Source organism: Gymnoscopelus braueri (genome assembly GCF_963280865.1).
Source record: "Gymnoscopelus braueri genome assembly, chromosome: 10".
Classification (NCBI taxonomy): domain Eukaryota; kingdom Metazoa; phylum Chordata; class Actinopteri; order Myctophiformes; family Myctophidae; genus Gymnoscopelus; species Gymnoscopelus braueri.
Window position 1 is genome coordinate 42,410,725 of NC_137611.1, and position 27,982 is coordinate 42,438,706.

The window sequence follows — 27,982 nt, forward strand, 5'->3', positions numbered from 1 at the left end:
AGTGAATGTGGGGCCCCCCAGGCTGCCAGGTGCCCATGTATCATGTATGTGCAATTGTGCATACATGCTTTTATGAGCAAAATGATGTACCATAATCATATTTACAGTATATATTGTATTACTATTTTGCTACAGATGCTTGTTTTATATCCTATATTTTATGTCAATTGCTTTGTAACTCTGTTACAGCAGTGCTATACAAACAGATTATTATGTGTGTGTGTGTGTGTGTGTGTGTGTGTGTGTGTGTGTGTGTGTGTGTGTGTGTGTGTGTGTGTGTGTGTGTGTGTGTGTGTGTGTGTGTGTGTGTGTGTGTGTGTGTGTGTGTGTGTGTGTGTGTGTGTGTGTGTGTGTGCGCGTGCGTGCGTGCGTGCGTCTGTGTGTGTTAGGCAGGCCAGCAGACTGTACACTGGGCAGAGAGCAGGCTGTCAGGCATGCTGTCTGGAACGAGGAAGCGTCTGGCGTCTGTCTACAAACTGTCCCCCAGGTCAGGCTCTGCACCCCTAAAAGATACACGAGCCCCCCACAAAACCTCATATGAGAACTTAAACCCCCATATGGTTGATTCCCTCAGGGCTCTATTCCAGTGTCTCGTTTTCATTTTTCTGTAATTGTGGGGCTTTCGCTGAAAATAGCCAATCGACAAGCTCACGTCGCACCGCCCTGCGAAGCGCTGTATGCTTGGTTTATTTTTTTTAAAAGGTGGGAGAGAATTTTAGGGAGGCAAAAAATCCGTAAGAGAGGATTTGTGTTGGTAAAAACTTTCACAATTGTTCAAGATTTTTTATAAGTAGCAGATCTACAAGCACATCACGACATGTTGTGAGCTTGTAGATTGGTTATTTTCACTATTTCTGAAATAGGATTTAACCACTTACACCCCAGCATCCTTATTGTGGGGAAGGCTTTTGCTGAAAATAGCAGATCGACAAGCTCACAACGCGTCACGCTGCGACGCGTTGTGAGCTTGTCGATCTGCTATTTTCACAATAACAGAAAACTGAAAAGACACTAGTATAGAGCCCTAAGGGACCATAAACACTGCTCTAAAACATAGTAATTTTTGGTGACACTGTTCTTTTTTCTGTATACTTTTATATCGTCGCTGTCGGGCAGAAACCTCTTACTTCCATATTTTTACGTTTTTCTTTGTAAATTAAAGCCCTACTTCATCATACTACAGTGTCGCACAAAAGCCACACAATTAGCAGATCCACAAGCTCGAAATGTGGCGCGAAGCGACGCATTTTGAGCTTGTAGATCTGCTACTCTTGCTATGTTTTAATTTGAATCCTGAAAAGTAACAGTTTTGTACATAATGAGGTTTCCACCCGACAGAGACGATATTTTCCCCGGTATACTGTAGGGTCCTGGAACAAATAAATAATAAGTAGTGTCTAATAAACACAATGCTGTGTATTGCTGCTGTGGCCATCCATGAGTGCTCACAAAATGCGCGTTACGCACTGTATGCTGTCCTTGTGAGTGAATGTCTTCCGGTGTTCCGAGGCTAGACATACAGTTTTTATTTTCTAAACTAAATTGTATGTATTTTATTGTTTTTAACTGTATTTATGGGACCACAATGGAAATAAGCCTCTGGGCTTTCTCGTGCCATCCTTTTGACTAAAATGTGCATTTTTTGTTTTGTACTGTACTGTAAATAAATCGATGCAATTTACAATTACACTTAACCATTTGAATTCACGTTGGCATTTCGCAGATGCTTTTATCCACAGTCTGGTCTGGTCTGCTTGCGTAACAATGTAATGCAAGCCATCGCGACGCGTTGGCATTTTTATTGTTTCTCGGCAGAGGACGATAAAAAAGAACATTGCTATGTTGAATCATTTATTGGAAAATGGCTAAATAATAAGCCCTGCGTGCAATTTGAACATGGCCCCAGGTGATGCACAGATACTCATCTCCTCTCCTTTCATTATAATGGACAAACACAGGGTTCAGAGGATGTTTGTGTAATGGCTGTTTCTCTCGGCTGTAACGCCAGCAGGATAAAGGAATATTGTTTTGGATTTATGCTGTATTTTTGTTTATTTTTTTTCATTTACGGGAATTCGGGAAACGTTCTCAGACGTGTCAGCTGCTGTACAAAGGATTGGATTAATCTGCGGGTTCAATTTTGTGTTTCTCAAAGTGGGGGGTGAGATGGTTCCAGGGGGTCCCCAGCTAAATTTGATAAGCTTTTGACCGTATTTTATACTGCCAGTCGACAAGATCAAAGTGAGCCTGTATTTCTGAATCAAAAAATAATAATAATCTTGAATTGTTTGTACAATTTTTAAAACACAAATCTTTTATTATATGGGATCCCTGGCACACTTTTGTTTCAGATGTGGGTCCACAGCCAAACACATATTAATGTGGGGGTCTTTGACAAGAAAATGTTTGAGGACCACTGCATTCAATATTCTGAACACACAACAATCATGTTGACTTTTGCAGCGATTGCTCAGTGTCTGTGGTGGTCCCGCTGCCCCCGCTGCGGACCCCCCGGTCTGGGGTGATAGACGTCCTCCTGGAGGAGTGGATCCTGGGACCCCTGCAGACCCTGGCCTCGCTGAGGCCCACGGCCGAGCTCTACCGCCTGAAGAGGAGGATCATCGACAGCCCCTTCACATGTAAGCTCACAGTTTAAGTACTTACTGTATGTTATTGTGTATACAGCACACAGTCATATCCTCAGTATTAATGTAACTGTGAGAGAACAGGTCCATTTAGGTCAATTATTACATAGATTCTCAAACATTTTCATGCCGCAGACCCCCATCTGAAAAGATTTTGTGCCAGGGACCCCCAGAAGAGTAGATTTGTCTTCAAAAAGGTTTTTAACAACAAAAATAGCAAATCTACATGCTCACAACATGTCAACAACATGAAGTTGATATTTTGTAGATCACCTATTTTTTAATAGCCAAAGTGTTGACAACATGAAGTTTATATTTGTATGAAATTATATTGTTATTAAAAACAAATGCCGTACTGGGTTTTGCGATGTTATGTATTGTCAGGATCAGCTTTGTGATTAGTTATTATGATAAAAGTCAAAAGACGCAACAGAGTAATATATCTTGCCAATTGGACTAGTTACATCATGAGTCATGACAAGATAACTACACAACCCAAACCTCTACCAAAGTGTCCTGTTGCTTTATGTCTTATATCGCATATATTAATAGAACTCTGAGGCAATGACAACAAAACCATCAGTCAGTCAGCAGCACCATGGACAATTATTTGCCAAAGTACTGGGTTCTCTTGTCCCTCACAAAGCACCTCGTTCAGGTCCAACTCATCAGTCAGGTGGATGTGGATGTGCAGGAACAGAACAGATGGTTGAGGCATTTTTCTGTCATAGTAGAGTGGAGGTAGGTCTTCAGATGGGGGTCTGTGGCCAAATACACATACATTTGGGGTCCTTGATATCGTCTCTGTTGGGTGCAGCGGTGTCATGGTGATTTTTTTACTGGGAGGACGGTATTTTAATGACGTCACGTGCGGGCGCACGGCACGCGCACACCGCGCGCATTTTATTTTACCTTAAATTAGGAAACATGTTTGTATAGGAAATGTTTTTTAGCTTAGTTTTAGTCTTTTTAAACTAATACAAATTCGAGGAATGCCATGAATTATAGAGCTGAAACAAAAAGTTTGCTTTGAACGAGTATCTTTCTCTTCGACGGTGGCTGAGGCATTGTTGCGTGCAGATAGGTTGCTTACCGTGGCTTGTAGCCTATAGATGCAAGGAGTGAGGAATCTGAGGATACATTTTTACACTCACTTGTAAACCTGTTATGCAAAGTAGCCATTTGGGTACTTGGCTCGTGAATCTACGTGCGTGCGTGCACGCGCGTGCACTGAACCGTGCCGTACCTTGCGTGTGAAAAGATTACTGGCCACACGCCGTCCTACTCCGTGTGGCCTCCATGACACCACTGGTTAGGTGGAAACCTCACATGTTCAAAACTGTTAATTTTCAGGATTCAAATTCAAAAATAGCGAAAGCATCAGATCAATCAAGCCTGTGGATCTGCTACTTTTGGTACTTTTATGTGACGCTGTAGTATGATCAAGTAGGGCATTAATTTACGAAACAACACAAAAAGTTAGAATATGGAAAAAATAGGTTTCTGGCCAAAAGCAATGACATGAAAATGTTTGAGAAACGCAAACATAATTTTCCATAATAACTGACTGAAAATCCCGCTGTCCCACCTATTCCGGCACAACATGACCTGCATCCTTCTCTCTAATATCGTCTGTCTTTCTGCCCCCCCCCCACCCCCCCCCCCCCCCCCCATCAGACCAGGCTCTACTGGTCGCAGACCAGTTTGTGGTGACGTTTGACGGCCGCCTGTATGAGTTGCCACCAGCCTCGTGTCCGGTCCTCCTCCTGGCCCAAGATGTCACCCAGGCCGCCTCCTTCACACTACTGCTGCTCGCCTCCGCCTCGCACTCACACCAGCGCTCCCTGGTGGTGCGGATGAACAACAGCACGGTCGACATCCACCGCAACGGACCGGTAATAGGACCGAAAGTGTTTATTTGCACCGATTTGGTTACCGAAAGGAGATGTGGTTTTTAGGCCTGCGGTTCCCAACCTATAATCTATTCGGCTGCCGTGTTGAGTGGTCAGATGGGAGGAGAGGATGCTGGCGTTGGCTGTTCGCCGCTTCTAATTCTAATTCTGTGTAAATTGTGTAAGTTTTGCACAATAGCGAGCTATAATTTTATTCTCAAACTGGACTTTTTGAGAGTCTTTGTGCGGCTGTTTTTGCCTTGCTGTCCTTCTTAGCACTTTGAGATTTGTTTCAAATGCAAAGGGCAATATATAATAATAATTATAATAATAATGTATTATTATTATTATTACGGTACAATGAGTGAGTTTTCATGTGCTCGCAGGCAGTGTGGGTTTTAGTCTGTGTTGCCTACATTTGTGTTGTCTGGACCTCCATGTCATTCACAATTTTCCTGATGCGTTCCGCTGTCTGTTTGGATTGAAAATAATCTAGACTGGCACTGTAACCCGAACCCTGACTCCCTACGGTCTGTGCAGAGAAGAAAAACAGACTGCTAATGTTGCCCTTTTACACAGTAAAATCCTTGCTGTTAATTTAACTCTGAACAGAGTACAAATGGACCCAAATGGACCCGTAACTCAGAGGAGAGTAAAAAAATAAAATAGCAATAAGTGTTTTGCCATTGCACGGTAGGCACACTTAATACTTATCCGCCCTCAGTCACTGGTCCATTTGGTTCCAATTTAAAATGTAGGACACGCATTTAGCACACACTCTTATCCAGATACAGTACATAGAATGCAGAGAGACTGCCCAGCACCTCAATAAACTAGGATCCCAGGTAAACCAAGAACCTAAAAATCTGTCTAAAAATCTAAAAATATACAATCGAAATAATCTGTACATTTAAACTAGGGTACGAGGTGAAAAATGTACCTCGCATCTGTTTAAATAACATGCTATCTAAATTATTACGTTCTTAACATTGTGGTTAAGAAAAAACAAGCCTAAGTAACAAAAACATGACCATGGACAATTATTTGCCAAAGTACTGGGTTCTCTTGTCACTCACAAAGCACCTCGTTCAGGTCCAACTCATCAGTCAGGTGGATGTGGATGTGCAGGAACAGAACAGATGGTTGAGGCATTTTTCTGTCATAGTAGAGTGGAGGTAGGTCTTCAGATGGGGGTCTGTGGCCAAATACACATACATTTGGGGTCCTTGATATCGTCTCTGCTATCTTTTTACTGGGAAGACGGTATTTTAATGACGTCACGTGCGGGCGCACGGCACGCGCACACCGCGTGCATTTTATTTTACCTTAAATTAGGAAACATGTTTGTCTAGGAAATGTTTTTTAGCTTAGTTTTAGTCTTTTTAAACTAATACAAATTCAAGGAATGCCATGAATTATAGAGCTGAAACTAAAAGTTTGCTTTGAACGAGTATCTTTCTCTTCGACGGTGGCTGAGGCATTGTTGCGTGCAGATAGGATACTGGCAGCAGCAGAGCCAACATGCTGTGTTGTTTACCGTGGCTTGTAGCCTATAGATGCAAGGAGTGAGGAATCTGAGGATACATTTTCACACTCACTTGTAAACCTGTTATGCAAAGTAGCCATTTGGGTACTTGGCTCGTGAATCTACGTGCGTGCGTGCCCGCGCGTTCACTGAACCGTGCCGTACCTTGCGTGTGATTATTAAGTTCTTAACATTGTGGTTAAGAAAAAACAAGCCTAAGTAACAAAAACATGAAAACGAGCGACCAAGAAGATGTCTACATAGTAGCCATAGGCCATGGTCAGTCGCTAGCATCAATCGAGAGAGAAGGTGGCAAGATGTGGAACAGGGAGAGTGAAGTGCTAGGGGGTGAGGATTGAGTCTGCAGTTCTGACTGCAATGGGTTTGTTGTGGAGCCAGGAGGGTTCCAGTTGTATACCACTAAGGGTTTTACTGTGTAACACTGAAGTCTGCTTCCTTCCAGGGCCTGGTTCAGTGTCCCTGCAAACAGGAAACATTTACCTGAGGACACTGGTTTTACGTTGCAGGTGACTGACGGCTGCCACATAACCCCCACATCCCGTAACAGAAACAACATGGTCGTCAGGAGAACTTCCAACGTGGTGGAGGTGACCAATCAGAAGGGAGTGTCTGTGTTGTGCGACCTATCGCTGGACGTGTGCAGCCTGACTCTAGATGGATGGTTACATGGTAGGAACATAGGGCTGCAACCTTTGATTATTTTCTGATTATATTCTATCAATAATAATCGAGAGGATCGAGAAACCTCTTATTTCCATATTCTAACTTTTTGTGTTTTTTTGTAAATTAACACCCTACTTGATCATACTACACAGCGTTACACAAAAGTATAGAAAGTAGCAGATCCACAAGCTGAAAACGTGTCTCGAAACGCGGCGCAAAGCGATGCGTTTTGAGCTTGTAGATCTGTTACCTTTGCTATTTTTGAATTTAAATCCTGAAAAGTAACAGTTTTGGACATATGAGGTTTCCACCCGACAGAGACAAAAATCTTAAAGTATATATTTTTTACATGTATATATGAACCAATTGATTAATTAAGTATTATTTTAAACTTTGTCTCACAACGGTGTTGTGCAAACATTTAGAAAATGTAAATTGGCTATTTTCACAATTTTTGAATTTTTATGTGTTAAAACTTTTAATGTTTTAAAACTTTTTTCTTAAAATAACAATAGGCCAAAATATAATTGATTATTGCTTTATTTCAGTCAGATAATACACAAGTAGAATGAAAACATTTTATTTATTAAAATGTAAATACAAGTATGAATTTTATATTTGACCTTGGCGTTCAGGCATACAGTACAGTAGTGATGTGCGGGCCGACCCGTAAAACATAACCCGCAAAACACACCCTCTCTCTTGGCCCTTCTACAAGTAAAAATTTGTCAATATGTGTTTGCAGGCGTGTCCACTGGTCTCCTGGGGACCAATGACAATGAAGCGGGGAATGAATTACCTCTGCCTGACGGAGCTCAGGCTGACAACATGGCTGACTTTATCTACAGTTGGCAGGTATCGTACAGTATGACACAACTGAACCCGGTCTATTTCATTTCATGGATTTATTTATTTGTGTGTGTGTGTGTGTGTGTGTGTGTGTGTGTGTGTGTGTGTGTGTGTGTGTGTGTGTGTGTGTGTGTGTGTGTGTGTGTGTGTGTGTGTGTGTGTGTGTGTGTGTGTGTGTGTGTGTGTGTGTGTGTGTGTGTGTGTGTGTGGGATTAAACTAGGGGTAGGGGTGACAAGTATCTTGACATGAGAGCATCCACTTCCCCAGCACAGTGGTTCTCAAAGTAAGGTCCAGGCCAGGGATCCCACAGGGGTCCTTGAGGGGGAACCAAACGGACCCTTAAGGGTCCCTTTGGTTCCATTTGTACACACTCTGAGTTATGGGAGTCTGTGGTCTTAATGCATGCACAACTGGGGGTCCTTGAAATCGAAAAGTTTGAGAACCACTGTCGTAGCAGTGGTCTGTAACTCACAGTCTGCGAGTCCTGATCCTTTGTGTGTGTGTGTGTGTCCAGATGAGGACGGAGTGTTCCCCATCAGAAGCATGTTCTACAGCGTCCAACGGACCCACGAGCTGCCACTCCCTGTTCTCCTCCCCTTTCTCTCCACTCAGCTCCTGTTTCAGAGTGGTGAGTGAGTCACTCATCTTCTTAAGGGGCCGCCGTAGCTGAGTGGGTACAGACAGGCCGCCTGGGAAACCGAAGGTCGAACCCTGGTCGAACTGACATTTAACCCCTAACTGCTCCCCGAGGCACTGCCCCCTGTGCCGCCAACCGCTCCTAATGCTTTGGACGGGTTAAATACGGATACCACATATCGTTGCTGTCGGGCAGAAACCTTCCTATCTCCATATTCTAAGTTTGTGTGTTTTTTTCGTAAATTAACGGCCTACACGTTTTGAGCTTGTAGATCTGCTACTTTTGATGCTTTTGAATTTGAATCCTGAAAAGTAACAGTTTTGGACATATGAGGTTTCCACCTGACAGAGACGATATGGAAATACATGTATACAGTGACAAATACAGCAAAGGAGTGCGTAACAAATTATTATGTTGTCGTGTTTTCTTATGTTACGTTTAATTGAATAATCGAGAATCATACATCTTTTTTAAATCAACAAATCTATTAACCACATAAGTGTTATTTTATACTTTGTCGCACAGCAGTGTCATGCAATAATAGCGAAAATAGCAGATGTTCAAGCTCACAACGCGTAGCATCGCATCGGGTTGTGAGTTTCTAGGCTATTTTCACTATTTTCAAAACTTTTCGCCTATCATTACAGTACACACCGAAATTGTTGATTATTGGATTGATTATATTAAACTAATAATAATATATATAAATCGATTAGTTCAATTAACTGTTGCAGCCTACTTTAATCATTCACTGTCCTCTCTCTGTCTGTCTGTCTGTCTCTCTCTTTCTCGGTCAGGTGGATCCCAGACAGTTCTTGTCAGTGTGTGAGACGAGCCACTGTGACACTGTCCCAGGTGTGTCCAAAACCCCATGTCGACTAGCTGTGGCCTTTGTCCACCTCTGCCAGAGAAACTACGTCCCACTGGAGGTCCCTGCACAGTGCTGTGAGTTCCCATAATGACAGAGAGCTTGTGGTCCAGTTGCTATGCCACTTTGCTGTTCATTTTGCTAAGCTGATAAGATGCTCCTAAAACCAGAGGTGGCGTGGGAAAAAAAACTTTTATCCTACAACTGCTCAAATCCATCAGCTAGTTGCCAAGATATGGCATTTGCCAGAATGTGGTCCCCAATTAGCATAACCAATTTCCATACCAATTGAACCCCAGCATCCCTATTCTGGGGGGAACATTTGCCCAAAATTGCAGAGCTTGTAAATCATCTATTTTTGGCGAAGAGTCTTGTAGATGGAAAAATGTCACAATACAGAAATTAAATACTCTGAAAATAGCATTTCATGTCATCTTTTGATTTATCTTGTGGTGCTATTCTGCAGTGAATTCCTCTTGTGTGACGCTGAAATGCCAAAAGGATTTTTTTAAGACAAACGCGTTTTCTTGTTTTCATTTCAGTGCGGCTATGAAAGACGGTCGCGGGAGGACCTTTGACACAAATGAAGACGGGCGTTTTGGTTCACGTGCGTTAGCTGCTATAGCTGATCACTTTGATGTGCTATACCACTTCTTTATACTGTTCCTCTGTTAATTAATGTTAATTAATGCACTTGTGTCTCTGCTTTCATTTCAGAATTTTGTACAAACTGATTACGTACTTTCATAACACGCGCAATGTATGGATTTGTTTAGACATGCTGTATGTCAACAATGTGAATGAAAACACTATCCAATGCCCTTGCAGTAGCTTTATTGTGACGCCATTTTGTGTCTCTTGTATGAATGATCTGTGAATATGTAAAAATGGGGTTTTCGATTTATTGTGCCACCTAAAATTCTGTCATTAATTATAACCAGTGCAAACAACGAAGCCATCAGTCAGTGGTGTCAATACTATATGATTTCATTTTTTGTCTGCATTCATTTGCATCTATTCTAGTCCTATGTTAAGTCGAACAGTGATTCTCAACTCTCTTCATTTCAAGGACCCCCAGTTTGATATCATTTCTTATCCCTGGGAGTGGGACCCCAATCTACAGTGGAAACTCCTCAGTGTTTTATTAACTCTGAGAGTTAAAAGAACCTTAAGCGTTCATTTGGACCCCTGGGGGTCCCCGGATCCGACGTTGAGAGTCAGTGAACTAGAAGATGGGTATGTAGTTGTCTATCTTGGACTTCTGTCTCTGTGTGACGCACTCGGCGATCCACACGATGTTACGATTCTCCTGCTCCTTCAGTTTGACGTAGGAGTAGAACACTCCAAAGTGGAACTGCTGAAGGAACGCAAGCGTGTTCAACTTCACCTGCAGAAAAAGAATAATAATAATAATAAACTTCATTTATAAAGCACTTTCTGAAACATAGTTACCAAGTGCTTTTAAAAAATGAAGATTTAAAAAACAGCAAAAGAGCAAAATAGAAAAGTTAAAATCAATAGTTAAAAATAAACAATAAAAATCGCATCGCTGACTGTTTTTTGCAGCCTTGACCTCCGGTCAACTTTACACACATATTGTAAATTAGAAACAAATACTTTCGAATAACATCAATATAAACAAACTAAAACAAACAAAATGTACTCAAGGAAATAAGAATGGGAGCTTGAAGATGTGTTATTTTAGCTATTTGCTAAAAAAAAGTAAGCAAATAGCAAATTAAGAACATCTGACCAAAATAGCTATGCCAGGGTTAATGTGGTTAAAAGACCACAGTTAGATAGACAGGTAAAGACACAGATACATACAGGACAGATAGACAGATGTAAGTAAGGACAGACAGGCAGGGTAATTGCAATTGGATAAACTGATTGAGCTTTACCTCTCGCTCAAAAAATCTGTCCTCCAGAGTTCTGGCCTTGGATCCAGGCTCACGTTCCTCGAAGATCATTTTATAGTCCTGCAGGGAATGCTTCCATTATCAACACGTTCTAAAGCTGAGTCTCACTGCATCATGGGTCATTTGAATGTTATAAACTCAATCTAGAGCAGTGGTTCAAGTTAGGGGAGTTACAGACCTGTAACCCACTTTGAGAACCACTCATTCAGAATATATAGCTACATCTCATGAACTGTTCGTTAAGGGCTGGAATCACCAAGGAACTCACGATTTCATAAGATCACGATACTTAGGCCATGATTCAATAAGATCACAATAATTTAGTATGTTGCGATTCTGCCATTCATTTCAATTTCTATACGTTTTTCACTTGCGTCGACTCACATAAGAAGTTGCAGTCTTTCGAAAACACTAGCAAAAACCCTAAAAACCCAAATCAAATCAATAGTGTTAATTTAATTTGTAAGTGCAATTTGAATAACAAAGTAAACATAAACCTGTTCGACTCGATCATCATAAATTGAAGTTGCTTTTGCACTTTTTCATTTTATGCTTTTTCAATCTATGCACAGCTGCCATATTGGAAAGAGATTGGGCCCCTTCCTTCCCTTCCTTCCCTTCCTTACTTCCTTAACAGGTGATACCAATGATACTAATGAAGGTTCTGTTCCGTAGCACAGTGGTTCTCAAACCTTTTGATTTCAAGGACCCCCATAACTCTGAGAGTGTACAAATGGAACCAAATGGACCCGTACATGAGGGTCCCTGGACCACACTTTGAGACCCACTGGTGTAGTGTTCCTACTTTCTAGTGAGCCAACAATATAATATCAGCACCCTAACTCTGTTTGACCAGAATGGAACAGAGCCTTCATTAGTATCATTGCTAACACCTGTGAAGGATTTTCTTTCCAATACAGCGGCTGTGCATAGAGCCTATTGGCTCGGCAGTTAGACCTTCATATCCGTTTCCGGACTACAGTTGTCCCGAGCCGGGACTACAGTGATGCACAGAGCTGACCGTCAGTGTTATCCAGACCCACCGGGTAGATGTCAGCCACAGCTTTGACCTGCTCATGGTCCTCTGCCCTGGCCAGCTGCTGCAGCCCGTAGGGGTGAAGTCTGCCACAGGTGGGGTACAGAGCGCTCCTCTCTGAACCACTGAGGTCTGTCCCAAACGAGTTCACTGTGATGATGAACGCCCTCCTGTCCGCCTCGAACTGAGGAGTGCACAAAGATTCAACACACACACAGACACACACACACACACGCACACGCACACAAACACAAGAAACTGTCAAATAATTGAAAACTATTGTAAGCCTTGTTTCTGTCTGCAGAGGATCTTACTGCCTTACCTCAAGGATAGGACACATAACGTCCGTTGTCGCGCCGCCAATCCGCTGGCAGAATGAGTGGAAGGACTCCAAATAAGCCTGGCGATGAATCAAAAGGACATGTTTGGATACTTTAGATCAGTGACTCTCAAACGTTTTAATTTCAAGGACCCCCAGTTTTATATGCATAAGGCCAAGGACCCCCCCCCCCCATTTGATACACTTTTCTAACTCTGGGTGAGTCATCATACGTCACAGATATCACAGACTGGCCTGGTCTCACCCTATTACCCACAATAGGAGATGACCGAGTCTGATGACGTTACTTACTTGCCTCACTTGGCCAAGGACGTTTTTTCATGTTTTATTTGAAATATTTAACTTTCCTTTCATAATGGATGGAAGCCAGTGGCAGTCAGATGGTGCTGAAGCCTTGCCCAAATATGGGGTCATACATCATGGATACGTATTTATAGGTGACGCGTACGATTAATTAATACTCATCCAAGTAGCAACTTTACTAGTAACGTGTATATTTAAACTTAAAGTAGGGTCAATAATAGTCGAAGAAGCTATTGGTTGCATGTAATCAGGGAGTCCTTTCTGTTCAGAATTGACTCGTACATCAACCCAATTTGCGGAAGGAGGCCAGGACAGATGTCATACTACTTGTCAAGGGCCGCAGACTGTAAAGTCTATATAGGCGACCTGGGAACTGGTGCTGCTAAGGATGAGCTGGAGCGAGCATTCAAACACTACGGTCCCATGCGAACCGTCTGGGTAGCCCGCTACCCGCCTGGGTTCGCCTTCGTCGAGTACGAGGACCACAGAGACGCGGAGGACGCCGTGAAAGGCATGGACGGAAAGTTCCTGTGTGGCAACCGTATTCGCGTGGAAATGTCCACGGGCATGTCCAGGAGGGGCCGTGGCGGTCGCCCCGGTAAACGCCGTTTTGATCCCAGCGATAGGTGCTACCAATGTGGAGACAGGGGCCACTACGCCTATGACTGCTACCGCTTCAACAAAAGAGGAGGAGGAGGAGGAGTCCTCGGCCCTCCTCGGAGCAGATCTCATTCCAGGTCCCCGGCGTCCCGCTCCAGGTCTCGGTCCCGCTCCAGGTCTCGGTCCCGTAGCCGCAGTAGCAACGGCGGCCGCCGCCAACGTTCTGCGTCCCGCTCCAAGCATGGGAGCAGGGGTGGTGGCACCCCGGCCCCTCCCAAGTCCTGAACTCCAGCGAGAAGACGGTCCAGGCAGGCACCGCTCCTGTTCAGCCAGCCACGAGACGGATAGTCGCTCACGTTCTGCAAGACCCCAAGCTGAGACCAACACCAACCAACACCAGGCAATGATTGAATGAAGATGATTTATTTACGCCACTTAGTTCTCAACACTGATGCTTCTCTTCCTCCAAGGACCACATGAGTCCAAGTCCAGACACACGTGCCTTACTGTAACTCCCATCTCCCGGCCGCCTCAAAAAACAGCCATTGCGTTATCATCAGATTTTTTATTAAGAATGCATATTATTTGTACATATCTTTCAAATGGATAAAAGACAAAAAAGCTTGCTTATTTTCACTGTGGTCCTTTAACTAACATTTTATAATAGAATTAAATGGTGGTGGCTGGCATCAGGGTTGGGGAGTCTTGATAATATTTTTAGTTCCTGCAGTGCATTTTGCTATTGAACTTGGTTGACATCATTTTTTAAAGTACTGCTTTCCCTGCCCTATACTTTGTAGAGATTTTGGGTAAGGGAGCATAAACAGTGAAAGACCAGGGTTTGATTTGCTGACCCTCTGGTCATTATTTTTTATTGAATATAGGGATGTCTTATCCCCGCTTCTGGTCAGTTTGTAAATAAATATGTGCTTTTCCTTTTGGGACATGCAGACTGATATGTTTGACTATATTCACTATTTGTTGTACAATGAATTATATAGGGCTTAAGTGGTTAATGTCTCCTCCTCTGTTTTTTTTACAAATCGAACCCTGAGGAGGATGTAAAAAATCACACCCAGTGTGAAGTGAGCGGTGCTATTTATGAGTTATTATTGCCAGACCCAGGGGGTCGGCCTACATGAGGCTTTGTCGGTCGGTCGGTCGGTCGGTCGGTCTGTCCCTCTTTTCCTCTCTTTTCCTCTGCACACACGTCATGCGAAGTCCGGCCATTCAGATTTCAACCACTAGGGGTCTGGCAGTACCAGGTCTCCTGGTTCCCTTGATTTCATCATGCATCTCGGTAGCCAATCACAGCACGTCCTGCGAAGTTTGAAGTTAATTTCATCATGTGTCTCGCTAGCCAATCACAGCACGTCCTGTAAAGCTTAGCCTATGGGCGTGTTTTCCACAGCATGGCGTCACAGCGAAAGACAAATTTTCACGACGGAAAGAAAAACTTTCACCACGGATGGGTCCTCTTACAGGAGCGGTTGCACCGCTCAAAAATTGTATGACACAGTAGACTTGTAACAATGACTTGGGCAGTCCATAAGGCAATTTGCAGTGGTCTTGAATGTAGAGGACTGCCTGAGTTAGTTGGTACCATTCTGAACAATGAGAGGCACACATAGTTCAGCTGTAGTTCAGATTTGTGACTTTTTAATTCCTAAACGCTGGCCATAACGATATAGCTCCTTGATCTCACAAATGCTAATAACTTGCCACCTAGTCTTGAACATTTTAGACCGGTGATTACCGGTCTAATATGATAGACCGGTATTTCTTATTTTGTAGGAATAATGAAAAATCAAGTGCTTGAAAAATGGTTTATCTGAGCACGAAAATGATTAACATTTTTGGTGCAGAGGATACTGTGAAAGGCATGGATGCAAAAGTCCAACAGGCACTTGCCCAATGCAATATATGGATAATCTCAACCTTTTTACCCACAGTTTGATATGCATTAAGGCCACGGACCCCCATTTGAGATGATTCTTTTAATCTCTGGGACTTCAATCAAGTCCAAAGTCCATTGACCCGTGAGGGTCCATTTGGACCCCCAGGGAGAACCAGGGTCCCAGACACAAACACACCTGACTGGTCTGCATGTGTGATGTCACATGCCTAGACAGAATATTTTAGTACTCTGCACGGTACTGTCATTTTACTACTACATTGCCCTTTTTACAGGTGTTATCAGTTCCCTGTAAACAAATTGGACTTTTGTTCTGATTTTCTGAAATTTGAACCATTATGTTTTAGTTTTTTTATTGGGCCTATAGACTATCTATGGTGCATGGTCATAACACAGAGCACAAATGTGCTGGGTGTTTCTGCCTTAAATGTTTGCCTGTTAAACGGTCCGTTATCTGGGCGCAAAGCCTCGGCCCAAGGTGCAAAGAGGTTGCATCTGAATAGTCAGGGGTGCGTTTTGGGCTTAACAAATTAGACCAATCAGGTCTTCTCCCATTTAAGAGCATTTTATTTAATTAAAGGATTCGGCAAGTTGAAGGAGACGCTGACAGTTTTCTGCTGAGGAGACTGTGTTCCTTAGTTTTAGATATGGTGATATTGTCTAATATCCTATGGGCTCTATAGGAATGCTGTAGCGTAAAGCCTCTGGACTCAGTTTACCATTCAGCTATCAGATTTATTACGGGAGCTTTATGGTATGGTTGGCTAGCCCTCTCTTGCAGAGAGACACAACAAATATTGGTTATTTTATTTTTAAAACCCTCATTGGGAAATATCCTTTGTATCTGTCTGAGATATTGTCTTGTCTTGGAGCTGTACACGATATAATATACTTACTTTTACTTAAAATCCCTAGGGCGCACATTGAGTTAGGGCCTAACTCAATTTTGATTTGCCTAACTGTTAGGCAAATCCTCTTTTTCTTGGAATGCCCTTTAACACATTTGAAAGTTTGTTTCAATGCCATTGTTTGCACAGTTCAAATCCATGATCACACTCTGTTGTGTATGTTTTTAATTGTTTTTAATCTACTTAGGATTTCATTTTTATATATCTAGCTCTCTTATAAGTTATTGTCCTCTGTGTTTGTCTTATTGTTTGCTGCAGTTTTTATTTTGTTCTCTCAAGGTTTCTGTAAATTAGGGTAAGTAACCTCAGTGCCTTTTGAGCATAAATAAAATGAATGAATGAATGAATGAATAATGATGTCTGGAGACCGGCATATATTGGGCATGCAAAGAATCACACATTTCCCCTGTGATATCTCCAAGACACATCGGTGACTGATATCTAGACCTATCAACTTTATAATTACAAGCTCATTATAAGTTATGTTCTTTATTTAAACCGACTATTAAAGTATGACGGCGACCGGTACGCAGCCCCGTGCATTGGAGCTCCAAAGTTGATTTTGCAGACTGGGTATTTGAACACGTTCTCTCAGCAATAAAGTTTAGGCTACTACTCTCTCCCTCTCTCGCCAATTGTCTCTGTGCAAAGCAGTGGCTGCTTTTTATTTTTGTATTTCTTATTTGTAGGAATAATGAAAAATCTAGTGAAAATTTGAAAATCTGAGCACGAAAATGTTACATTTTTTGGTGCAGAGGATGCTGTGAAAAGCATGGATGGTAAAAGTCCAACAGGGACTGGCTCAATGCAATATATGGATAATCTGGCTCATTCATTCTTTTTTGAACCGTGGCATTTTTATTTTTGAATAAATCTCTTAGACATACAAGAAATAAATCCTCTGAGATCTATGTCTATGTACATGAGGCAATGTTAAAGCCTTATAGTTCGACAGACATACTGGTTACTGTAGTGGGTATTTAATCGCAATGCATTCGCCTGGCATCCCAGGTGTGACTGAAAATGTCCTGGTAGGACAGAAGACTATCACTATCAAGGCTCCCTGAATACCAGTTTGGGAGCCTTTGCAATATCTTAGACCAGTGGTTTTCAACCAGTGGTCCGGGGACCACCAGTGGTCCTTGGGGGGGGTGGTACCAGGGGTTCCCCAGCGAAATTAGTTAACATAGCGTATCAATCATTTTAACTTAGCTTTGGCTATTCAAAAATAGCAGATCTACAAGCTCATAGCGTGGCACTGAGTGCCGCACCATGAGCTTGTAGATCTGCTATTTTTGAAAAATCTTGAAAATGTGTGCATATCGTTGAATATATATATATATATATATATTTAAAGCAAACATTTTTTACTCAAATCTTTGCTTCTGGGGGTCCCCAGCACAATGGGGGTCCGCGGCCAAATGTATATCAATTTAGGGGTCCTTGGCATGAGAAAGGTTGAAAATCACTGTCTGAGACCAGCAGTCAGTCAGTTTGTTACAATTTACAATTTAAGCATTTAGAAGAAGCTCTTCTCCAGAGCCACTGTGCAAGATCAGGGTAAATGCCATGAACCCTAGTCAACAAAGACAGGGGAAATAGAGTGCAAAGAAAAACAATGTTGTGTTTCAAAGAAACTAGGATACCAGGTAAACATCAAACCCAGCATCTGTCTAAACAACAATAACATTCTTAGCATTTGATTACTTAAGTATTTTTAAAAGCATGTACTATTGAAAAAGCAAGTACTTAATGGTAGGGTAAGTGATTTACTTTGGTTAAAATAAGCGTTAAATAGCTTTATATTGCTCATTGCTATAGAGTGTTTGTTCAGTAAAAGCAGTCTCCCATGTCTCTCCAGCTCTTTATTAAGACAGAAAATTCATTTTCAGTGCTCTCTCCTGATTGGCTTACATTTTGTCACCTACCTGAAAATGTACTATATGACCAGGATTATCTATACTCTGACTCGAGTACTGTGGTTGAATACTTTGTCCACCACAGCGATAGCACTGATCTGTTTATAGTCACCTTGAACAGTTTGTTTCTGAGGATCTCGGCTCCCATCTCATCCAGGTTGGACTCAGACACAGCGTCCTGGAAAAATGGAGCTGCCACACAGAACATCACTGTGTAGGGTTATTACAGTTAACTAAAACTAACAAAATAACTAAAACTACAATTGATCAAACGTTTTAGTCGTGGCTGTGTTCATAAAACCAGTGGTGTAAAGTAACTAAATACATTTACTCAAGTACTGTACTTATGTACAGTTTTGAGGTACTTTGACTTTACTGGAGTATTTCCAATTGTCTATACTTTTACTTCTACTCCACTACATCTCAGATGTAAATATTGTACTTTTATTCCACTACAATTATTTGAGAACTACTTACTAGTTAATTTGCAGATATAAATTATTACATTATAAAACATACATTAACCACTTAAGCTCTATTTTATACCGAGGCTATTTGAAAATAGCCGATCTACAAGCTCACAACGCGCCGCGACGCGTTGTGAGCTTGTAGATCTGCTATTTTCAAACATTTTAGTACTTTTATTTTTGGTACTTTAAGTACATTTTGATACCAATACTTTTGTACTTTTACTCAAGTAAATTTTGAATTCCGGACGTTTACTTGTATCAAGAGTACTTCTACATTGCAGTATTGATACTTTTACTTAAGTAAAACATTTGAGTACTTTTTCCACCACTGCATAAAACCAACCAAAACCAACTAAAATCATGGAGAAAATGTCCTTAGTTTGAGTCTTTTCAAGCTTGTAGATCTGCTATGTTTGGGGAAAAGCCCCCCCCCCCCCCCAGAATAGGGATGCTATAGTGTTCCAAGTGTTTAACCACCTAGGGGTGTGTCGACCAGGATGGCGGAGTAGAGTTCGGTGGAGGTGCGGGCGATGCCCACGGCCGCCATCTGGTCGAAGGCGCCCAGCGGGTGACATCGTGGGAGCAGCTCGCCAACGTCCTTCTGCTTCAGGGCTCCGGTTATCAGCAGCACCACGTTGTCTATCATGTAGCCGTAGCTATGGAAACAAGGCCATGAGGAGGAGGAGGAGGAGGGAAACATGAGCGTGGTTCCAGACTAGTGCTTTGAGTTCTGTCCCATTTTTTTGTTCATTTAGGCCATTGGTTCTCAAAGTGGGGTCCGGGGACCCCCAGGGGTCCTTGAGGGAGTTCCAGGGGGTCCCCAGCTAAATGATGTATAGTTAGGAACCAAATGGACCCTTATGGGTCTGTAACTCACAGAGTGTACAAATGGAACCAAATGGACCCGTTGTACACTCTCAGAGTTAAATTAACATTGATTTTACAATATAAATTGGGGGTCCTAGAGATAGAAATGCCATTAAATGGGGGTCCGTAGCATAATGCATGTCAAACTGGGGGTCCTTGCAATTAAAATGGTTGAGAATCACTACTAGAGCCGTAAAAATCTTCTCTTATGGGGGTCCCTGGCATATCTTTTCAAATAGGGGTCCGCGGGCTAATAAGTGTCAATTTGGGGGTCCTTGACATGAAAAAGTTTGAGAACCATTGATTTAGGCCATCTGCAGCCCTTTGCTTTTATTGTGTGCCTTTTTCTAAAACTTTTTGATTGATTGATTAAGCAGGGCTTTATATGCGATATTTGTTTCAATGCATGTGTGTCAAACTGTTGTGTCTCAAAATCTGTCTCAGTCACTGGATATTGTACAATTTGAGATGGTGTTTAATCTAGAGTCTAGATTAAACACCATCTCTAATTGTACAATATCCAGTGCAATATCCAGTGACTCATCATACAATTCGTATTGTATGATGAGGATGTCGGGCCCATGTAACATGTTACCATGGTAACATGGAAATATGTTACCAGCCCTGACAACCCTGTCACACAGTGACACCACAGTGTTCATACTGACCATGATACTGACATCATCAGTATTATGTCAGTATCATGGACATGATACTGACATAATACTGACCAATGTACTGACCATGATACTGACCATGATACTGTGATGATACTGAGCATGATACTGACCATGATACTGATATGATACTGACCATGATACTGACATGATACTGACCATGGTACTGACCATGATACTGACCATGATACTGACCAATGTACTGACCATGATACTGATATGATACTGACATGATACTGACATGATACTGACCATGATACTGACCATGATACTGACATGATACTGACATGATACTGACCATGATAATCATCATATTACTGACATGATACTGACCATGATACTGACCATGATACTGACATGATACTGACCATGATACTGACATGATACTGACATGATACTGACCATGATACTGACTATGATACTGACCATGATACTGACATGATACTGACCATGATACTGACATGATACTGACCATGGTACTGACCATGATACTGACCAATGTACTGACCATGATACTGACCATGATACTGATATGATACTGATATGATACTGACCATGATACTGACATGATACTGACCATGGTACTGACCATGATACTGACCATGATACTGACCAATGTACTGACCATGATACTGACCATGATACTGACCATGATACTGACATATTGGAATGGGGCTTAAGCATGGTAAATTTATAATTTCTTTGTGTTCGGGTCCCAGGGAGACACCAAATATTTGGGGTCTTGAGCTAAAACTTTTGGGAGCCACTGCTGTAAATCATGTTTTGATTTGTTGGAAAGAATGCAGTTTGTACAGTCAGAAGCAATTTGTTTCAGAGAGTGGGGTGGTATGTGCTCGCTGTCATTTAATCAGTAGTGTACAGTAAAAAAACTGAGTACAGTATTCAGTGTTTCAATACGTTAAAAGCAGAACATACAGTAGGCCTACTGTACCCTATGATTGTGTGAGGGGAAGGTATATGTTCAATACCATGTAGCTCAAGGGCCACTCTCAGAAACGATTGACAGGGAGCAGAGAATCTATTGTAACTCACACATACATAATATGTATGTGTGAGTTATAGATTATTATACTGTATATTATATTATATATTATGCTGTCCCAGCACAGTGCACTCACAGATTATTGAGGAATAAAAACAAACAGGTTTCAACTAAAAGCTAAGATCAGCTGCTGCTGCTGATGGCTTATATCTGGTGGTCTGAACAAATGAACCAATTAGACATTGCCAAAACTAAATATATTGCATTTGATACTAGGAATGCTCTCGCTAATTTCACTGCACTTAGTTTATTTATAGATGGAAAATCACTTGAGAATGGTCACCAAGCCCAGGTCACTGGGTGTTTATTGTCTTGATCAGATTGATCTTGAGATTGAGCATTGCTATTCCAAGGAACTGCTGCTGTGTTCCATCTTCTGTTATGATTCATGCTGTTTGGTCACTTGTTTTGTCACACCTGGAGTACTGCCCAGTGATTTGGTCAAGTGCTGCTGAGAAACATCAAAATACCGCTGGGTTGGACTGGATCCTCGCTATGGCTTTCTTCCACCGGAAACGGTCCATGGTCACCTCCTGGTCGATGCAGAGGGCTTTCATGTCAGCCAACACGGTCGTTTGCCAGGTCTTCTTAGAACGGCCAGTGGGTCTTGTCCCCTCTAACTTATCTTTCTTCACCAATTGTCTTCCTTCCTTATTACGTGTCCGTACAAATCGCAGTCTGCCTCTCCTCACCACATCCTCTATGGCTTCCACTCCTATCCTCTGTCTCAGCTCTGCGCTGGTCTTTCTCTCCCTCAGTGACACACTGCACATCCATCTAATCATCCTCATCTCCGCTCTGTTCAGCTTCTCTTCATGCTCCACCCTCAGGGCCCATGTTTCACTTCTATACTTCATACAGCCTCTGACGCAGGCTGAGTACACTTGCCCTTTCATCTTCAGGGATGGGTTCTTGGATGTTAAAAAAAGCATGAGTTCCCTGACTTTCTTCCATTCAGTATATGTCTCCAATTAAGGTAGCAGAAACTGTCCACCACCTGGCATGCGAAGCAGAGTGGCTCAAAGCCTCTGCCTGAAGACCAAAAGCTTAATATCTCCTCCGGCCAAGCGGGAATTCCCCTTTAGGCCAGTGGTTAATGCTGGCTTTCCACGGTTTGAATCCCGGGCGTTACACATGCATAGGCTGCATCTGCCTGTGGAACTGCTCCCTTACATCGATACTCAAATGTTTCACTTACCGCTTGCAGGCTACCTTTTATTCCACTGCATAGCATGAATTGCCCAGTTCGGGACATACTAATAAACTTGACCTTACAACCTTGAATAGTGTTATTTGGAATAACACACCACACACACTTCCTTTGTGAAAAGATTGTATATTCTTTTTTTTCATGGGGATAATCTGGAGGTGCCAAGACCACAAACACATTGCATGATGAGAACTGTACTTTTTATAGCTTCCTTTGCTTGGAATATGCTCCCGGTCAACATCACACACACCATCATTTATTTAATTTAAAAGTTACTAAAACACAAATTGATAAATCTCATATATGCCGTAATTGTGCTCTTTCACTTTTATTGTAAAATTGTTTCATTGTGTATTTTGTTTGTTTTCATTATTGTGATCACTATTGGTTACAATAAACCAGACCACCTGAGAGCGCCACAGTCCACTGATGCTTTTAAAAATGGACTAAAAACCTACCTTTTAAAAAAAGCATTTTTCTAATTTTTCATGGACTGAGTTTTAATTTCTAAATGTTGGCCCTTTAGTTTAGCCTGGTTGGGTCTATTATAATTGTTTTGTTGCCTATGCTGTTTTTATACTCTGCTTTTAAATCTGTAGCACTCTGAGATTCGCAAGAATGTAAAGTGCGTTATAAATAAAATTTATTATTATTATTATTATTACTATTATCTGTTTCTAATGCAGAGTGATTTCAGTTATTTACTGATCTTTATATTTGGCTTGCTTTGCCTTTCTCGTTTTTTATACTTTGAGAAGCACTGACTGTGGACATACGTGATGTAGTCGAGGAAGGATGAGAGGGGTGGCAGGGAGTTGGAGCGCAGGCAGCTGAACTCGGCCAGCAGGTTGTCCCTCAGCCTGCTGTCCACCAGGGACACTGTCAGCTCCTCCTCGCTGGCCGTGGACAGCAGCCCACTGTACTCTGTGGTCTGCAGGTGGAGCTTCATGTCTGCACAGGAGACAAGCATAGACTCTATAAGCCAGCGTTTCCCATACCACACCACACACACACACACACACACACACACACACACACACACACACACACACACACACACACACACACACACACACACACACACACACACACCAGCTGGTGTGTTTATGCTCAACTTGAAATAAGAAATCAACACTGACCTTTACTGATTAGAAAAGAAAGAGTTGCTTATCTTGGTTCGTAAATTAAAAGATTGATGATTGGCAATGCTGTGTCAGGCCTACTCCACATAATAAAATTGACTATGCCAACTAAGTCATGCCATATCATTGTTATAATTTTTCATTGGAAAATTTGTAAAATAACTCAAACACACACATGTGCAAATACATATATAAATAAATACATATTATTGTATTGTTTTTATTATTATTATTATTATTATTACATTTATTATTATTATTATTATTATTATTATTATTATGTAACACTGTATCCTGTTGAAACAAAGTTACAGCTATCACACATAATATAAGGTAATAGCAAGATGTTGCATTGAGGTGCCTATTGAGTGATGGCTTATTTTGTTTTATTTCAATTTGACTGTATTTTCTTTGTTTGGTACAATTCAATACACATTATACAATTCAAACAAAGTATGTATCTTAGTTGCTATTCATTAATCTAAAGTGTGCTCACTTAGCATCTGGGGGCAACATCCAAAAGGGAAATACAGTCTACAAACAAAAGCAAAACAATAAGATGAGACACAAAATAATGTGTTATTGGCAGATACTTCCTAGAAAGTATACACTATGACTATGTGAATGCAGGTTATAGACCAATTATTTGTTTACCAACATTGAGACTGGATGCACAGGTGATTGTTTCATACAATCAATTCTCAACCTGTTGTTTCGGGGTGCTCTGGTTTCAGCACACGGTCACCCCAACCCCCTTTGTGTGTTGGCTAGTGCTGCGCGCCCTAGCGAGACCTGACAGAATGGGTTTGACGCTTGCGCAGTATGACGCTTGCAACCAGTGTGACGTCGTCTGTTAAGGGGTCTATTGCATAGGTCTATTACACACTCCCTAATCAGGCTTCACGCGGACTCTTTAAAATCCCCTGGTTTCCCCGCCCCCTCCCCCTCCCCCTCCCCCACGCCTGCTGCAAAACATACCCCTACACAAGGTCCATTATGTTTGGAAGGAAACGAGTGAAACAAACAATTAGTTATAATGACGTTACACCTCATGGAAGTTGAATAGAGTTGTTGTCAGTGTTGTCAGGTAGTGAATTAACTGCCGAGTCACGTGTGACAGTTGTTGAAAGAGAAGGTAATTATCATCTGTGTTGGTCGTTTTCTTTCCAACTGTGTTTATTCTCCAGGTGAGTAGCATTATTAGCATGTCACTTTATAATTATAAAGCTGTGTGTGTGTGTGTGTGTGTGTGTGTGTGTGTGTGTGTGTGTGTGTGTGTGTGTGTGTGTGTGTGTGTGTGTGTGTGTGTGTGTGTGTGTGTGTGTGTGTGTGTGTGTGTGTGTGTGTGTGTGTGTGGCCAGACCTTGAAGGTGCTGTGCGCATTGTCCTATATACTTTTATAGCCTCAATAAATAAATACACAATGTTTTGTTGGGGCGTCACAGTACCAAATATCCTTGCATGAAACCTCATGCTTAACGGTTTATCAATGATTGTTTAACTGAAAGTGATATTGGAGGAATTGCACATCTAGATTTCTATTTAATCTCTCAATTTATTTCAAGGCATACCCTAGTCATATTTCTATATTCTGTGTGCATGTTTAAAAATACAAAATATATTGACTCAAGTACTTGGGGTTGAGTATTCTGTCCACCACTGCATATGTCCCCCTGCACAATGTATAGGGGGATGTTGAGGGTCAACAATATCTCATTTGGTTTAGTGGCAATTGAAAATAGTAATTGATACTAAATTACTAATACTAAACTAAGCTTATGGTGTCTCTCCCAACCTGCTCCACAGGTACAAGAGTCAAAGTGTGCCAAGTTTGGTCTTGTGATAAATGCCAAGAAAACAGAGGTTATCACCGAACACCCTCCTTGGACCTTCCACCTCTAATGACAACAGGAGGAAGCCTGCCCTACAGAAGTCCCTGGCCACTGTGCTACACCAGAATGCAGTCAAGTAGAATACGGTTCAAGGTAGGAACTTGGTTTTGTTCTTATTTGCTGCTGCTGCTGCTTGTGCTGTATGCTGTGCGTATACTTACTAACGTGATTCAAGCTGTACTATTAATGTCGTGGTGGGGCCCAATGACTGGGTGGCAATGAAACGTGTTCAGGGACTGTTTCTGGCTCTGGATTTGAAGGCTGATGTCTGTTGTGTTGTAATCTGAGTTCCCAGAAGTTTTCACCAGCTCTCGCATACAAACGGGAGGGGCGAGGAAACTTCTGGGCCAGAGCCGGGATGTAACTTACGCTCAGAATCTGAGCGGACACGCCTCTTACCGGTCTGAGAACTGTGCAACCCCTCTAAACAGTCCGACGAGAGGCAAACAGCAGTACACAACAATGGCGGCCGCAATTTCTCAAGGAGAAATTGCTTCCCGTCGCTCCTATTTACATGCAACAACCACTGCATGTGGATCCCGCCCCCTTTTCTTCATTGGCTTGCATTGATTTGAATCAGAACGCAGTGGCCGCGCCCCTGCTGTCCAGGTTCTGAGGCGAAGTCTCCCAGACTAGTTGTGTTGTGTCTGCCGTTGAAGGTAGTGAGTCGTAACAGGGTACAGTATATGTGTATATGGCTCTTGGTCACTTCGGTTAGCCAATGTGAGGTTAAAAATCTGCTATGTTTCCCTTTAAATGTGCCTCCAGACATTTGCAGACACTCTGAATCATAGCTCAATTATATTTACAAACCACACAGCTGTTACCAAATACCATCCTATGAAAAGACATGATTAATTGTCTCCACTGTGAAGAGGATGTGACAGTGACTTACCACACAAGCACGCACACAAGCATACACACACACACACACACACACACACACACACACACACACACACACACACACACACACACGCACACACAGTATGTACAGGGTAATTGCCATTGGGTGCAGACAAGGATTCCGTTTTCAGCTATCTTTATGTTTTTTTTAATGATCTCTGATTTGCCATAGCTGAATAATTACACTTCAGTCTATCCAGCAATGAAGATATCTGTTTTTTTCTGACAGATCTGTTTTGGCTGAGATATTAGAATCAAATACATAGTATTTGTGAGGAATTCTAGTGCACATCAGAGGGACTATAGTATGAGAATACAATATTAACATATTATACAAGTGACATTTTATTCACATTATTTTAAATGATCTATCCTCTTTAACATAATCTCTCTTTAGACGTTGAAACATCAGTCCTGCATAAACCTGAGCATAAGATGCCCTCCTGCAATCTGTGATGGTCATTTGAGTGCTCCCACTTTTATCACCTTTTAATGTATTATTGGAAGGTTTTATAGACTGAGTAAGTTGTTATGGGTAACATATAGTTAACAATATAGACTGACTTCAAATTCCTTAAGTAAAAAAAGAAATAGACATTTAGACTGACCAGCACTAGGCTTTTATGCTTCTTTCAGTAACCAAAATAGATGTTGTTTGGTCGGAATGGAAAAAACATTCTACCTTGTGACACACTTGCTTCTAAAAATACATAAAGGTCCAATGCATTGAGAATTGCATTTCTCAATTTCATGGCATAATTTAAGGCCTCATGAAGGTCTTAGGACTGAAAGCTTGCGGCTGCTTTCTTCATTCATGGCATAATTTAATTCAAAGGACATGTTAGTGTAAAGTTGACCAGGATAAAATGATGTTCATAAAATGTATGAACATAATTTTATTCTGGTTAACTTTATCCAAAGCATCCATTCACACAGCGATGGCTGGGGAAACCATGCAAAGCACCGATCTGCGCATCGGGAGCATTTAGGGGTTCTGCTCAAGGACACTTCGACAGTAACATAGGGGGTGGCCGGGAACATTTCCTGACTGGGATGTATCTAAAGGGAAAACCCACTTGAAATAGAATGCACATGTTGTTATTTCTATAATACTGGGCAGCTCAGTCTTAATTTGTGAATTTGAACAAGTCTCTCCTTATGCTGAACAGCAGAGTGACAAGATGGCTTTGATGCTGTCACATCAGAGCTATAAGCCCTTACATTCAAATAATACTCAAACGAAACATTCTACGAGCCCACAAATTGTGTCACCTAATGATATTTCATCACAATCCAAGTTCATTGTAGATAATAACTTATTGTCCAATATTATTATCTCAACGTAAATTCTAATTTAGGGTGACACACACACACACACACACACACACACACACACACACACACACACACACACACACACACACACACACACACACACACACACACACACACACACACACACACACACACACACACACACACACACACACACAGTGTGACAAAATATAAATTAGGCTTCAGTAGTTTGATCAGTAATTACGATGTGGTATCTTACCCTCCAGTGTTTCGCACTGCGCCAGGTTGTGATAGTCGGTGCACGTCAGAATCTGGGCTTTCATTCCTCGAACCAGACCCTCCAGGTATCCATGGTCCACGTTGAAAGCCAGCTCTGGACACGCCATCATCCCAAATCTGAATATTATCAACCCCACAG

At 41.8% G+C, this 27,982-nt stretch overlaps 3 protein-coding genes across 3 annotated transcripts in view; 2 read left to right on the forward strand and 1 right to left on the reverse strand.

Moving 5' to 3' along the window:
* The window catches only part of LOC308093572 (uncharacterized protein), a gene marked incomplete at its 5' end in the record, with an annotated part of 94,722 nt that extends 84,982 nt beyond the window's left edge, over positions 1-9,740 (forward strand). The window contains 8 exons of the mRNA XM_080439905.1: positions 390-487; positions 2,464-2,639; positions 4,323-4,540; positions 6,590-6,752; positions 7,492-7,601; positions 8,111-8,224; positions 9,031-9,178; positions 9,644-9,740. Of these exons, the coding sequence (XP_080296031.1) occupies positions 390-487; positions 2,464-2,639; positions 4,323-4,540; positions 6,590-6,752; positions 7,492-7,601; positions 8,111-8,224; positions 9,031-9,178; positions 9,644-9,654 (1,038 nt within the window). The 3' untranslated portion in view covers positions 9,655-9,740. The remainder of the gene's footprint in view (positions 1-389; positions 488-2,463; positions 2,640-4,322; positions 4,541-6,589; positions 6,753-7,491; positions 7,602-8,110; positions 8,225-9,030; positions 9,179-9,643) is intronic.
* On the reverse strand, positions 9,191-27,969 carry LOC308094193 (V-type proton ATPase subunit d 1-like). The gene is made up of 8 exons (XM_080440684.1): positions 27,824-27,969; positions 23,105-23,279; positions 18,989-19,167; positions 18,154-18,233; positions 12,379-12,456; positions 12,064-12,240; positions 11,003-11,080; positions 9,191-10,488 (listed from the first exon to the last, which is right to left on the reverse strand). Exons 1-8 carry the CDS (start codon positions 27,951-27,953, stop codon positions 10,327-10,329), a joined length of 1,059 nt encoding a protein of 352 aa, XP_080296810.1. The 5' UTR covers positions 27,954-27,969; the 3' UTR covers positions 9,191-10,326.
* Positions 13,015-13,584, forward strand: LOC308092793 (serine/arginine-rich splicing factor 7-like; the record flags this gene model as incomplete). Its single annotated transcript, XM_080438891.1, has 1 exon — positions 13,015-13,584. One exon carries the CDS (start codon positions 13,015-13,017, stop codon positions 13,582-13,584), a length of 570 nt encoding a protein of 189 aa, XP_080295017.1.
* Positions 27,970-27,982: the final 13 nt, after the last annotated feature.